The sequence below is a fragment of the Mirounga leonina genome, unplaced genomic scaffold (assembly GCF_011800145.1).
Source record: "Mirounga leonina isolate KUSES-001 unplaced genomic scaffold, KU_Mleo_1.0 Mir_115, whole genome shotgun sequence".
Classification (NCBI taxonomy): domain Eukaryota; kingdom Metazoa; phylum Chordata; class Mammalia; order Carnivora; family Phocidae; genus Mirounga; species Mirounga leonina.
In genome coordinates, this window is record NW_023270268.1 from 70,347,530 (window position 1) to 70,362,334 (window position 14,805).

At 41.1% G+C, this 14,805-nt stretch overlaps 1 protein-coding gene and 1 non-coding gene across 4 annotated transcripts in view; one reads left to right on the forward strand and one right to left on the reverse strand.

Moving 5' to 3' along the window:
* The window catches only part of USP13 (ubiquitin specific peptidase 13), a 127,329-nt gene that overhangs the window by 14,213 nt on the left and 98,311 nt on the right, over nucleotides 1–14,805 (forward strand). For all 3 annotated transcript variants that reach the window (XM_034999472.1, XM_034999463.1, XM_034999473.1), the window contains exon 2: nucleotides 11,454–11,579. In XM_034999472.1, the coding sequence (XP_034855363.1) occupies nucleotides 11,454–11,579 (126 nt within the window). The remainder of the gene's footprint in view (nucleotides 1–11,453; nucleotides 11,580–14,805) is intronic.
* On the reverse strand, nucleotides 6,272–6,448 carry LOC118007214. The gene has a single exon (XR_004678337.1). It is a non-coding gene; the product is annotated as a small nucleolar RNA SNORA81 (small nucleolar RNA).

Here is a 14,805-nt window from a genome sequence, read left to right on the forward strand (position 1 = left end):
TGTGCTCTCTCTCTCTCATTCTCTCTGTCTCAAATAAATTAATAAAACCTTTAAAAAAAAAAAAACAAAAAACAAAAAACTCTTGTCCAGGGGCGCCTGGGTGGCTCAGTCGTTAAGCGTCTGCCTTCGGCTCAGGTCATGATCCCGGGGTCCTGGGATGGAGCCCCGCATCGGGCTCCCTGCTCTGCAGGAAGCCTGTTTCTCCCTCTCCCTCTGCCCCTGCTTGTGTTCCCTCTCTCACTGTGTCTCTCTCTGTCAAATAAATAAAATCTTGAAAAGAAAAAAAACAAACTATTGTCTGTTTCTTTGGCTCTAGAAGCCAGAATGTACTGGGGATCTGTGCTCTGGTCATTGGAATATTTATAGGTACCATTCAGATGTGAAAGTACCTGAGAGGCAGAATTAATAGGCAGGTGGTTGTTTGATGAAAGCAAGAGTTCAACAGAGAGGTGGGTAGTCTTATGAGTCTAATGAGTTAAAACAGGAGCTGTCCTTGATTCTGCCCTTTTCCACACACCCCTCTCTAATCCATCTTTTTGCTCAGGGACTCTTTCTTAAAATTATAACCTGCACCTGCCAAAGTTTCCCCGTCCCTGCTGTGAGTCCCCTTCCCTGACTTTCTGCCACCTCCCCCAGGCTAAGCCACCATCTTGACTTGTTTAGACAAGGGCTGTCTAAAAGAACTTTCTGTGGTGATCGAATTGTTCTGCATCTCCAGTATGGTAACCCATGTGGCTCTTGAGCACTTGCCACGTGGCCATTGTGTTTGAGAAACTGAACTTCTAATATAACTAATTTAAATTAATTTAGAGCTGAATATTTCCACATGGCCAGTGGTGGTGTGGTTCTAGACTGCATAATAGCTTTGTAACCTTATATTCTCTTTGCCCCCACCCTACAGTTCCCCCCAGTAGCCAGAGTGATCTTGTAGTAGGATGTAAATGTCATCAGAGCACCAACCGGGCTTATCTTTCTCTCCCTCTGCTGAATCAACTCCTCCTGCCCCACACCCCACCAACTTCTCTAACCCCCAGAGGAGACATCACTGCCTCATCCTCCTTCACAGCTTTTCCCCACTCCACACAGACGATCTCTGAATCCCCTTCTATGAACACAGATGGCATCTACCTGGGCTGGGGTACAGTGACCTGGCTTTGTTTCACTTCTCTCTTGTCACCACATTCTCATCTATCTCCCTGAGATTACACGCTTCATCCCCTCTTTTACTTGTGTGTTCCCAAATCTCCTAAGCCACACATTTTGAGATACTCTTAGTTATTTCAGATAATCTTAATTACTGGGAGTAGCAAGAACATATAGCCTCTTAGAGCTATGAAGTTGGTTGCGAAAGTCTGAAGAAAGCTTGGGTTAAGAAAAGGGAACATTTGAACAACTGCTCGTTCTATTATGTATACATATAATTAGTTCTAAACACATTTGGTTGTTTCTACTATTAAAAAATGAATCAGTTTTCCTGAAGAAAATTAGAAAATGTGAAAGACAACACAAAGAAAACCATCCCATGTGAGTTGTGCGTGCAGAGATGACGTCCCACAACGTGCAGGGCCAGCATGTTGTGTATATTGTAACATCATAAGCGCTGTTTGGTTCCTTGCTCTTTTCACTCAAAAATACTGTGCAGAGCTTTTCCTTTCAGTAAATATGCATTACAAATAAGTTTTAAATGGCTGAAGGGTGTTACAGTTCATGGATGTATAAATTACTAAAGAAACCTGTTCTTGGGTATTCAGGTGATTTCCTTTCACTGTTACAAGTAGCTAATTCAGTTCATTTCTTTTTCTTCCCTTTTTTTTTAAATCAGTGTTCTAGAAAATACTGTTTTCTTATCCTTTTCATCTCCCTTTTGCATGAATGTGTGAGTCACAGCCTTCCTGGGTGTTAGTATGGAACTTGTCCTGGACGGGGATTTGTTGTGACACCATCTACCTACATCATGTTTCTCTTTGCGGCGATGGCGCCTTGTTTTCCGCACTGGTCTGTGGTTATAAAAACAAGCGTTACGCAGCAACTTTGTTTCCTGAGTGCACTGCTCACACACACTTGCTCTCCCTTCCTGTCTTCCAGCGGAGGCCGGTCTCCAAGAACACACCATTGTAAACAAAGTTCTCTGAACACCTACCGGTTGACAATGTGGTGTATTTTTGTTTAAAATGACTGTTCACTTGCTATTCTGAAAACATGTAACCTTGACCTTTATATTCGCCTTGGTTTTAATATTCTTTTAAAAGGCAGCAGTGTAAAGAAAGGTGACTTTGTCCTCGATGTTACTTCTGAATAGTATGTAGGATAATACAATGTAAAGTAATAAATGAACGAATGTTTGTATATCATGTTTATACTGAAATGCTTTGAAGAGTGGGTTTAAGCAACGCATGGGCTTCTAATGTTGCTCCTTTCTCGTGGTTTGATTGTGGGGTGGGAGAAATTGTCGTAGGGGATCATTATAGAACTTTAGAGAAGCCCTGAATGACATTTCTTGACTTCCTTGTGATTTCAGGTTTCCAAATCAAGGCTTGCATGTTGGTCAAGTTTCTGTTTAGCGCATCATGAAAATGATCATTAGAATGTTATTTAGCTGAGAGCATGCAGAGAAGTGCACGCTGGCCGTTCTGGGCTGGGTGGCCTCTGGAAGTAGGAGCCAGATCGGGTCTAAGGTGGGATGGGGTGTGGACATGGCAGCCACTGTCCTGAAGAACCAGTGAGGCTGGCTTGGTCACAGAAAGGAGGGGAGCTGGCGTAATGGGGTTCAAGTGTTCAAGCTGCTGAGAGCCTGGCTTTAGCTGAACAAACCTGAAAAACTAGTGTTCCTGCAGATGCCGGGGGCTGTTTTTCTGCGCATGGCCACCAGCTTTCTTTTGATGATCCTCATTGTTTAGTTCTGTCAAAGACTTGAAATGGAGCCTGTGCTCTGAAGTGTCTTAAATACAGATCAGAAGGGTGCTGAGCATCAGTTCCAGAGAGAGACTAAACTCTGGGACTGGATGACAGATAACTACACAAACTTTGCCACTCAGTCCATAACTGTTTCTTCAGTTCTGCTCTGTACCAGGTACTGTTGTTGGAATTTAGTAATGAACGTGACGTGATTTCCCTGCCCTCAAGGAGCGAATGTGTGATTCAGGATCTGAACATGGTGACCTCAAATGAAGGAAGCCTGGGTTTCTCACAGCCACAGATTTCAATGAATGAGATGCTAACAGTCATGAAATACAAGTGGATTTGGGGTTACGGACCAGCCGCACAGGGTGATGAGCCAGGAGATACGGGAATCGGTTACGGGCACAGGATGGTCAGTGGGCAAGTGGACAGGCGTGGGATCTGGGGAGCTTGTACATTCATGGAGACATTGGTGTATGTAGCTGGTTTTGGTGTCTGCCCTGAAGGTCTGGGGCCTGACCCGATATCTCTGAAGGTCCTTGAAGTGACGCTTTCTTGACCATGAGACACTCTTAGAACTGTAGTGTCCTTGGCAGTTCTAAGAATGGGGTGTGGACATGGCAGCTGGTAGCTCGAGGCCAGGGCTACTCAAGTGGGGTCAGCTGACTGGTTCCAAGAGATAAGTACAAACACTGAGAGTAAGCATTTAGAAATTTCTATAGCAACTTGACATTGTAGCCACATCCAAGTGTGTGAGCAGTGGATTAGTTTGTTTGAACAGTGTATAGACCCATTTGGGTTTTGTGGGACTTACACGTGGGAGTGAGTTCACATCTGGCTGGAGCCGGGACTAGTCATGTGCAGTGGGGTCACATGTCTTTCCTTAACGAACAGAAACAAAACAAAACACAACACCAAACAATCTGGTCCTTCGTGATAGTACTTTGACAAACACTTCTTTGGACCCAGCACAAAGGTAATGGGAGGTAAGGCTGTGAGCCCCAAGGTGAAGAACTTAAATATAAAACCGTTGATGACATTCCAGCTTCATTTCAGGTCTTGGTCAATGAACAGACTTCCCTTCCTCTCTTCTTTTCCTCCTTGTCATCGGCATGTGTTTTTTTCATGAACATTATTTTTCTGTGCATACTGTATACAATTCTATACTATGTCCTATATACACGACATACAATTCCTAATATTACTCAGCCATCAAAAAGAATGAAATCTTGCCATTTGCAATGACATGGATGGAAGTAGAGGGTATTACGCTAAGTGAAATAAGTGAATCAGAGAAATACAATTATCATATGATCTCACTCATATGTGGAATTTAAGAAACAAACCAGAGGATCATAGGGGAGGAGAGGAAAAAAATATAACAAGATGAAATCAGAGAGGGAGACAAACCATAAGAGACACTGAACTCTAGGAAACAAACTGAGGGTTTCTGGAGGGGAGGTGGGTGGGGGGAAGGGGTAACTGGGTGATGGACATTAAGGAGGGCATGTGATGTAATGAGCACTGGACGAATCACTAAATTCTATCCCTGAAACTAATACTACACTATATGTGAACTAACTTGAATTAAAAAAAATCTTGAAAAAAGAAAAAAAAAAGAAAAATAACATTGTAATATTTTGTTGTGTTTATATGCCACAAGTTCTTAGCTCCTCTGTTTGGGAGCTCTTTTTCCTATTATAAATAGTGCATCTGTGAATATTTTGTGCAAATTAGGGTTTTTTTTTTCCTTTTTCTTTTGGGTTCCTGCAGTCTGTACCCAAAGGAGAAATACTGTGTCAAAGGATCATAGTTGTATTGATCTCTAGAAAGATGGAACCGATTTATATTGTGAGAGTACATATACAGGTTTTCTCTTTGGCTTCAGGCTTTGTAATTTTAATACTTTTTGCTAGTTTAGTAGGCATATACTTGCCTTGAGGTTGTTTTAATGTGCTTATTACTTCAGGAGGTAGTGAGAATGTTGATGATTTGATTTTAATATTTTCTCACAACTAAAACTAAACGATCTTAAAAGAAAAACTTACCAAGTTGAAACTGAATGCTGACATCTTGTAATTTTATCAATTTTTACATAATTTGGATATAAACTTTTCTTCATTGTACTTTACATCTTTCCTCATTCTGTTGTGATTGGTTTTCTATTTGTTTCATTTTTTTTTGTAGTGTAAAACTTGTTCATTAGTGTTTACATTTTTATACTCAACTACACCATCTCTCTATCCTATATTTTCTTGGCCAGAAATTATTTTCCCCTTAATAAGTGGGATAAATATGCTCTTCTGCTCTATTCTGGTTTTTTAAATGCTTATCTCTTGGAGCTCTCTGGACCTTATTCCATGTTTGGTATAAGATGTAGATCGAGGTTAATTTTATTGTATACTGTTGTCTCACTGTCCCATTAACTTTTTTTTTTTTTAAAGATTTTTATTTATTTATCTGACGAAGAGAGAGAGAGCACAAGTGGGGGGAGTGGCAGGCAGAGGGAGAGGGAGAAGCAGGCTCCTCTCAGAGTAGGGGGAGCCCGATGTGGGACTCGATCCCAGGACCCCGGGATCATGACCTGACCTGAGCCAAAGGCAGTCGCTTAACCAACTAAGCCACCAGGCGCCCTGTCCCATTAACTTTAATCAGTGATTTTCCCGCACTTTTGTGTTTCTTGTGTTTTGACATATATTAAGCAGTTACCGTAGAATGAGTATATTTTTGGAATCCTCATGCATGCTAAAATTTATTTTAAAAATTACTGCAATATATCTGAATTTCATTTATAACCTGTTTTAATTTAATAAACCACTCTACCAGGGCGCCTGGGTGGCTCAGTTGTTAAGCGTCTGCCTTCGGCTCAGGTCATGATCCCAGGGTCCTGGGATCGAGCCCCGCATCGGGCTCCCTGCTCGGTGGGGAGCCCGCCTCTCCCTCTCCCACTCCCCCTGCTTGTGTTCCCTCTTTCGCTGTGTCTCTCTCGGTCAAATAAATAAATAAATAAAATCTTAAAAAAAAAATAAAGCACTCTACCATCATCACTTGAGAAAAGCATTATTTTGTATTCTGCCCTCTTATTCTTCAAGTTGTATTTCACTGTCAATTGGTAGTTTTCTAATCTGCATGATTTCTTTCTTTAAACATTTTTTATTTTTTTAGAGAGGGAGAGAGAAAGTGAAGTGAGGGTGGCGGAGGGGCAGAGGGAGAAGGAGAGAGAGAATCTCAAGCCAGACTTTGAACTGAACTCAGAGCTCGACGTGGGGGCTCGATCTCACAACCCTGAGATCATGACCCAAGCTGAATCAAGAGTTGGACGCTCAACCAACTGAGCCACCCAGGTGCCCCCTATTTTTATTTTTCTCTAAAGACATAGTGCATCACACCTTAAGACAAAGGACACTGGACATTGAGAGACTCACCCCAGTCTTTACACTCTGGGGCAGTTCCTTTTCTTCTTGAATGTACTTTGCCTAGCATCATTACAAAACCCAAGACGTGATCTTAGTTTCTGCAATTTTAGCACAGTGCTTATGCAAAAGAAGGTCCTGCCTGATTTCAAGGCTGCACTTTCGGCCACAGGAAGGCAACTGCTTTACGGTATTTTCCAGGGCAGTAATCTTAGTGGGTGTGCAGCTGGTTAATGAGAGCATGAGGTTGAGGGTTGGAAAACTAAGAGTCAGCTCAGCTCTGACCCCCGGCTATCAACCAAAGGAATTGGGAGAGAAAGACTTGTCAGCATAGGCTTATCATTAGCGAAAGAAGGTGTTCAGAGCACATGGCATGGAGTACTGCCTTTGAATGTGAAAAGAGTCTTACAGGATCACTACGTAGACATTAATACGGCAAGAGGGAAGAAAGCATGGATCATTAGACTGAAGTGTTTGTTCTATATGGGGTAGCTTTTAAAGAGGTTTGGATCTCACTGTGTCCTGAAGTTTTAGTACTGGTGGCAAGTGCTGTGGGGAGCACCCCCGTCTCAGAGCTGCTGGTGGAGGGGTACACAGGGCTTCAGAAGCCAGCCGTGTGTGGGGTGGACGAGACCCGAGGATGTCTGTCATAGAATCTTCCCTATGTGGGGCCATTTGCCTCTGAGTGCTAAAGCATTTTCCTCTCTGATTATGGACTTTGTGACAATATCAGGGGACCCCAGGAATTGAGAATGAATGTTTGGGGTATATTAGATTTTTTATCAAATTCCCTAGTAAGTCAAAAACTCTTGGCAATGAAATTAGCAAAGACTTTATGACTATTTTAGAGATTACTTTGTAAACTCTTGCATTATATAGCTATTCTGTGTTTTTCTCCAGAAAAATGCTGTACTTGAACATGTTTCTTCTTCCACTTGCTAATTTCTTGGTTCTCCTGCTAGTTGGTTAGTATGTTTTTCTGATAGATTAGTATTTGTTGCCCCCAGCCAGTGTGGATGTCAGACTCACTGTTTTCTTCCTTCTGCTTATTTCCCCCAATTATAAAATAATTGAGATAATAGGAGATACACGTGGCACACGGAACTGTAGCTCATAATAAATAATTGCTATTGTTTATGTAATGCTTTACAGCACAAAATGTATCTCACCCCTTTTGAACTTTTTTTTTTTTTAAAGACACATCTGTTCAGCGTCGTGATCAGACTATTACATTTAGCAATCGACAGCATGGGTGCAAAAGAAAAAAAAATCTACATTAAAACCCTTTGTTGGAATGCTTTACACTTTCCACAGAACAGAAACTAAAATAACCTGTTATACAATTAGTCACAAATACAGTCCTCGAGTTTTTTGCCCATACACATGAGTATCATCTAAAACATGTCTTCTTTGTAGCAGCTAGGCCCTGCCACCACTGTGCTTGGCCGAGTTCACAAATCTGTTGTAACCTGTAGCTTCCCTGTCACTTCTCTGGCTCTCCTCTCCTGCTAAGCTTTGTTTCCTGGCAGTAATTAAAACCTGCTGCTGCTGCCATAGCTACTGCTGCTGCTGGAACCACCGTAGCCACCTTGGTTTCGTGGTTTGGCAAAGTATTGGCCTCCACCACCATAGGGGCCAGAGCTTCTGCCTCTAAAATTTCCTCCTTTCATGGTCCAAAATTTGAGGATTGATTGTTGTAATTGCCAAAATCATTATAGCTTCCGCCACCTCCAGAGTTGCTTCCATCATTACCAAATCCGTTATAGCCATCCCTACCGCCACCATATCCACCACCGCCTAGACTGCCACCAAAGCCACCTCGACCACTGAAGTTCCCTCCATGACCAAAGTTGTCATTCCCACCAAAACCACCTCCACGACCACCACCAAAGTTTCCAGAACCACTTCGACCTCTTTGGCTGGATGAAGCACTAGCCATCTCTTGCTTAGATAGGGCTCTCCTTACTTCACAGTTGTGGCCATTCACAGTACGGTATTTTTGGATGACGGTCTTATCTACAGAGTCATGGTCATCAAATGTTACAAAAGCAAAACCTCTCTTTTTGCCACTGCCTCGGTCAGTCATGATCTCAGTCATTTCAATTTTCCCATACTGTTCAAAATAATCTCTTAGATGATGTTCTTCAGTGTCTTCTTTAATGCCACCAATAAAAATCTTTTTCACAGTTAAGTGGGCACAAGGTCTTTGAGAATCTTCTCTTGAGACAGCCCTCTTTGGTTCCACAACTCTTCCATCCACCTTGTGTGGCCTTGTGTTCATGGCTGCATCCACCTCCTCCACAGTGGCATACGTGACAAAGCCAAAGCCTCTGGAGCGCTTGGTGTTTGGATCTCTCATTACCACACAGTCCGTAAGCGTTCCTCATTGCTCAGAATGGCTCCTTAGACTCCTCGGTTGTTTGAAAGCTCAGACCTCTGATGAAGAGCTTCCGCAGCTGTTCAGCTTTGGGAGACTCTGACTTAGACATGACGGCGGTGGGAGGGGAGATTTTAACGATGCGTCCACGGGCAGAAAAGCTCACCCTCTTTGAACTTAACAAAACCCTGTGAGGTGGGAATTATTGCTGGCCATGCTTATCAAGGAAAATACTGAAGCTTAGAGACTGAATGATAACCTTTAGGCCACAGAGCTAATTAGTGACAGTTCAGGACCCTGGTTACAAATCTCATATTTTCCCTGGTATGTCTTCTGGTTTGAATTCTTTTTGATTGAATTACATTTTATTGGAAGAGAATGGAAATGTTATTTTTTAAAATCACAGTATGTGGTGCTCAATTTAATGGTCCTAATGAATAACTCACCATTATAATGATGTAAGTTTTGTAAGGGTTATGACTATGCAAAAAACATGTCTATTTAAAACTTTTGAAAGGATTTAATCTGTTGATCAAGTGAATATAGTATGTTGCCTTTAGTTGAAAAACTTTTCTAGTTTTATTCAAATGATCTCATTCAAAGAGAAAAAGTTATCCAGAAGCACAAACTAAATAACTCTGAGTTTTCTGAATGCTATTTTATAGTCAAATTTAAAAATTTCATTTGCAAGATGTTTGTTGCCAGAGTATAAAATTGAAATTGATTTTTCCTATAAGCCTGTATTCCATGACCTTGCTAAATTCATTTATGAGTTTTACTAGTTAGTAGTTTGTAGATTTTTAAGGATTTTCCATATAGACTATAATGTTATGAGCAAATCAAGACCATTTTACTTCTTTATTTGTGATTTTTTTTTTTAAGATTTTATTTATTTGACAGAGACAGCGAGAGCGGGAACATAAGCAGGGGGAGTGGGAGAGGGAGAAGCAGGCTTCCCGCCGAGCAGGGAGCCTGACGTGGGGCTCGATCCCAGGACGCTGGGATCATGACCTGAGCCGAAGGCAGACGCTTAACGACTGAGCCACCCAGGCGCCCCTTTATTTGTGATCTTTATGCCTTTTTCCTTTTCTTGCCTTATGCAATATATTTGCTACAATAATAGACACATATCTGAACTAATGATGCTATAATATCCTCATTGTGATAAGAATCATTTATGTCCGGCTTATAAACCAAAGATACAGTGTTGGAGAATTTTATTAGAAGTTGAAAATATAGGGATGCCTGGGTGGCTCAGTCGGTTAAGCGTCTGCCTTCAGCTCAGGTCATGATCCCAGAGTCCTGGGATCGAGTCCCACATCAGGCTCCCTGCTCCGCGGGGAGCCTGCTTCTCCCTCTGCCTCTCTCTCTATCTCTCATGAATTAAAAAAAAAAAAAAAAAAAAAAAAGAAGTTGAAAATATATACAATCTTGAGTTATTGGAACTTAAAAATTATTTTTCATGTATTTGTAGTGAACATCAGTGCCTGTTTTGATGTTGAATTTGTGCTCCACTAAAATGTAAGGAATTTTGATAGGTGCTTGTTGGCAATTCTGATAGATTTTTAAAAAATTATTTAAAAAAATTATTTGGTGAGGTGACACTGACAAGAGCTTAATAAAAATCCACTTTCATTGAGGAAAGGATGGCTAATTTTATGGATTTTATTTATTTATTTATTTATTTATTTATTTATTTATTTAAGGGGGAGAAGGGAAGGGACAGAGGTGGAGAATCTCAAGTAGACTCTGAGCTGAGCCCGGAGTCCAGTGTGGGGCTTGATCTCACGACCCAGAGATTATGACCTGAGTCGAAACCAAGAATCAGATGCTCAGCCGACTGAGCCACCCAGATGCCCCAAGGATGGCTAATTTTATAGGTAAATTGAGAGAAAGAGGAGAGATGAAATTGGGATAGAAACTCAAGCATCCAAAATGTGAACAATATCCTTGACTGTTCACTGTGTCAGTATGTCAGGAATTAAATAATATTTGAAATGTGGCATAGAAAGAGAAATAGCTTTAGTTTAACTGACACTTTCAAGCCATGTGAACTTGGACAAGTGACTTATCCTCAGTTCTTTTTTTAAACTGTAAAATGGAAATAATAATAAGCAGCTTGTGGTATTGTCAGGCTTAGAAATAGTATATGAGGAGCACCTGGCACATATCAGGGATGCAAAAATAAGTAGCTAGGATTATGATAGGACTCCATCCTTTATTATTTACTCATTAAGTTTTTATTGATTTATTAAACTGTCCTAATTTATTAATGGGTACCATCACATATCATGTGTCACCGAAGGAAGGGATGAATATTTTTGAATCGAAGAACCCCGTCCTGCTAAAAGAGTATATAACTTTCTGTTCCCGGAGACTTGCATTGATCAGTGAAGAGCGATTGATAAACCATTGCAGTGGTAGGAGTTGGATCACTGGCCAAGCTTCTTCTTTCCCTTATTGTCCTTTACCCCAGTTTGGAGAGTCAGACAAGCAGGTGGATTTCCCAGGGCCTCTGAGGCTCTCGCAACTGGGAAATTGTGGGCAGCTCTCTGGGAGCACCTGGAAGCAGGAGTTGGGGTGGGAGCTGCTGCCGTGCGTGGCTGTGGAGCCCTGGAGGGTCATTGCAGGGGACTACGACGACCAGGTGGCCTTTTGCTGGGCCTTGTCTTCCTCGTTCGCCCTCCTTCCCTTCCCCTTTTTTGTATTTAAATGACTTGGCGAGGTATGCTCGGCTAATTTTGTCATCTGTCTCTTTCTCCTAGAATTCTGAAGGTGGACTCTATGTATGCATGAATACATTTTTGGCCTTTGGAAGGGAACATGTTGAAAGACATTTTCGAAAAACTGGACAGAGTGTATACATGCACCTGAAAAGACATGTGCGAGAGGTGAGACACACGCTGGGAGAACTGGCCTTGAGATCTTTCCTGTAACGTTGTTGTGCTGTGCATTATCACCTGGAGGGTTTACTCTGCCCACGTGACTTCTGATGCCCTTTGATGATGGGAAACAGAAACATGACTGTTGGCAGAAATTCATAGATTTCCCCAAACCCTACCTTACCCAGTTTAATTTTTCTCTTCCTCTGAATTTCTCATTAGTGTTAATAAGACATGAGTCGACTGAAGGAAAAAATTAAGTCAAAAATACAGACAAGTACACAGAATAATGTCAGAAATCCACAAATCAGAAATAAAAAAATATTTGGATGTTTTTGCTTCAGACTTTTTTTTTTTTTTTTTGAGCAAGAGAAAGAGCTTTCCTGAAAGCTCAAGTCCCTTTTGTTTCCCTCCTCAGTAGTAACCGTGGCTGCGATTTTATTCTCATTCCTATGTATGTCATTATATTTCATTTATGTATGGATAGTTATGAACAATATATAGAAGGACTTTATGTGTTTTTAAGATGTAGGTAAATACTATCATACTGTTACCTATAATTCTGTGTAGAGCTTTCCCTTTTCACATTGTTCTTGAACTCTATTTGTGTTGCAGTGCATCTGAATATACTTAATTCATTTTATGATTTATTATTCCCTCTTAAGAGTACCTTGTCATTTATTATCCTGCTGTCCTATAGATGAACATTTAGATTGTTCCCATTTTTTTTTTCTTTTTCGCTTCTACAAACGAGGCAACCCATTAAATATCTGGAAATGGTAATGTTGTGTGTGGGTGTGCTTATCTTCATTTTGGTGAAGTATTGCCAAATCCTTCCCCAGTGTGGTTGCACCAATTTATACTCCTATCTGCACTGATTATCAATTCCTGTTTTCCCACACCCTCACCAACACTTGGTCAGACTTTTGATTTTTGCCAATCTAATGGTTGCAAAGTGGCATCTAAATGATTGGCATTTCCTTCTGTGAGGGTTGGACATCTTTATATATGTCTATCGGCCATCCTGGTTTTCTCTTCTCTGGTTTTCCTTTTTTCTTATGGTCTGTGGCTTGACTTTTTGCTTCATTTATGAATTATTGTGTATAGAAGTTTTGAATTCGATGTTAGATTTATTAAACTTTTTTCTTATGAATTGTGCCTTTTGTATCTTATCTAAGAAATTGTTTCCCAACTCAAGGTTATAACCATATTTCTTTTAATACTTTTGTTTTTGAAGTGCATGTGTGTTTGCATGAGCATATGTGTGACATTTTTGGACTTTAATCAGTCTATAGTTTATTGTTGTATTTGTGTGAAGTATGGGAATCTGTTTTTTATTTTCCTCACTGGTAACCAGTTGTCCTCTCTTACAAGAGTAGTGCAGTTTTTTTCAATGATTTATAGTACCATCTTTTTTTTTATATTTTCACTGGCCATTCATACCTGGGTCTGTTTTGGGGCTCTCAGTTCTTCTCTGTTGATCTTATTTTTCTGTCTCTGCATTGTTGCAGCAAGCCTTGATATCTGGTAGTGCAAGCACTTTTTCCAGAACTTCCCTGGGTTTAGACATTTATTTTTCTATGTAGATTTTAGAATCAGTTCATCTAGTTTAAAAAATCCTGTTGAGATTTTGAGCATGATCACAGTGAATTTAGAGATTAACCTATAATCCATAGCATCGGGTAAACTCCATGAGGGCAAGGATTTTTGTCTGTTTTGTTCAGTTCTGTGTCTTCAGCACTTAACAGTCCCAGCACATAGTAGGTGCTTCATAAATATTTATTGAATGAGTATTCAAAATGACATACTCTCTGTTTATTCAGTTCTCTTTTGTCTCCTTAAATACTATTTTGTAATTTTCAATAAAAGAGCTTGTGTTTTGTGAGATTTTTTTAGGTACTCTGTAATTTTTGTAACTGTTGTTACTGCTAATTTTTACTTTATGTATTTTAATTGGTTATTGATGATATTTGGGGATGTTATAATATTCAAATATTGACTTTTATACTTAGCAATACTATTCAGCTTTCACTTCAGTCCTAATAGTTTGTAGACTGTGTTGGAACTTCTAAAGAGTCAATGCTGATTTGAAGTTCATCTGATCGTTCATCCTAGCCTACCTAATATGTTCTCTGTTTAAGTTCCAGACACAGGAGAGATCCCCAAATTGGACAGTGGGCAGAGTAGGAGGAAGAGGAGGAAGAAAGGCCAGGAGGTCAGATAAGCCATCAACTCAATGATTAGCTTTAAAATAATCTAATGTTCACCTGATAGTACATGATTTATATTCACTGCTCTTGTTATGTGGGACCTAGCAATTCTTATGAGGTATGCTTTGTCCTGGACATATGTCTTAGTATAAAATGATGAAGTTTTAGGAAACTGGGCGGGGGGGAGGGTGGAAATGAAACCTAGGCCCTGAGGCTTGAGATAACTTGTTCCAAAGCTTGTGGTAGAATTGCAGAATGCTGGCAGTCTTGTGCAGTTAGCTCTGCCTCTTAACTTTTCAGTTAAATATTTCACTCTCTGACCACAACCTTCTCTCAGTTTAGCTCTCATTTATTCTGATTTCACTCTGTTGTTTTCCCTCCTTGCAGTTTGCAGGCCCGTGACTTGTCCAGGTGGCCACTTCCCCTGTTTGTTGAGACAGCTTCTCAGGGCTTAAAATGTTCTCTTACCACCAGTGCCCTCAAGGGGCTCTTATGCCCTTGTCTTGCCTCCTTAACTGTCCCCAGAGCTCTGGCTAGTCATGCTGTCAGTGTCGTCCTGGCTTCCAGGAGCACACTGCGAGCAATCCTACACCACCATGGTCTGGGGCCCTGTCAGACTCCTGGCCTCCCCCTTCTGCTGGGCCCACTCACTGCCCAGCAAACCTGGCCTGCAGCTTCTCCCACTCCAGACTCTGGGTGCCATCCTCAGGGTGCTACCAGGGAGGCCTCCCTCATCATCCTCAGAAAACGATTTGACTTGTACTTCCCTGAGAAACAGGGACCCTGGACAGGAACTTCCTGAGCTGCTTGCCTTGGGTTCCCACAACCCAGCAGAAAGCTATGTTCTGTCCTCACAGCTCTGTTTCCTCCTCGGAAACTTGCTTCTTCCTTAACTCCCTTTTCTTCAACATCTCGCTCTTTTGGCTTTTTCCTTCCACCTTAAAAAAGAACAGATCACAAAACTGTCCCTGTAATTTGTGTCCTCCTTTGGCCAACCCATCCCTCAAGTAAAGTGTCTTTAAAAG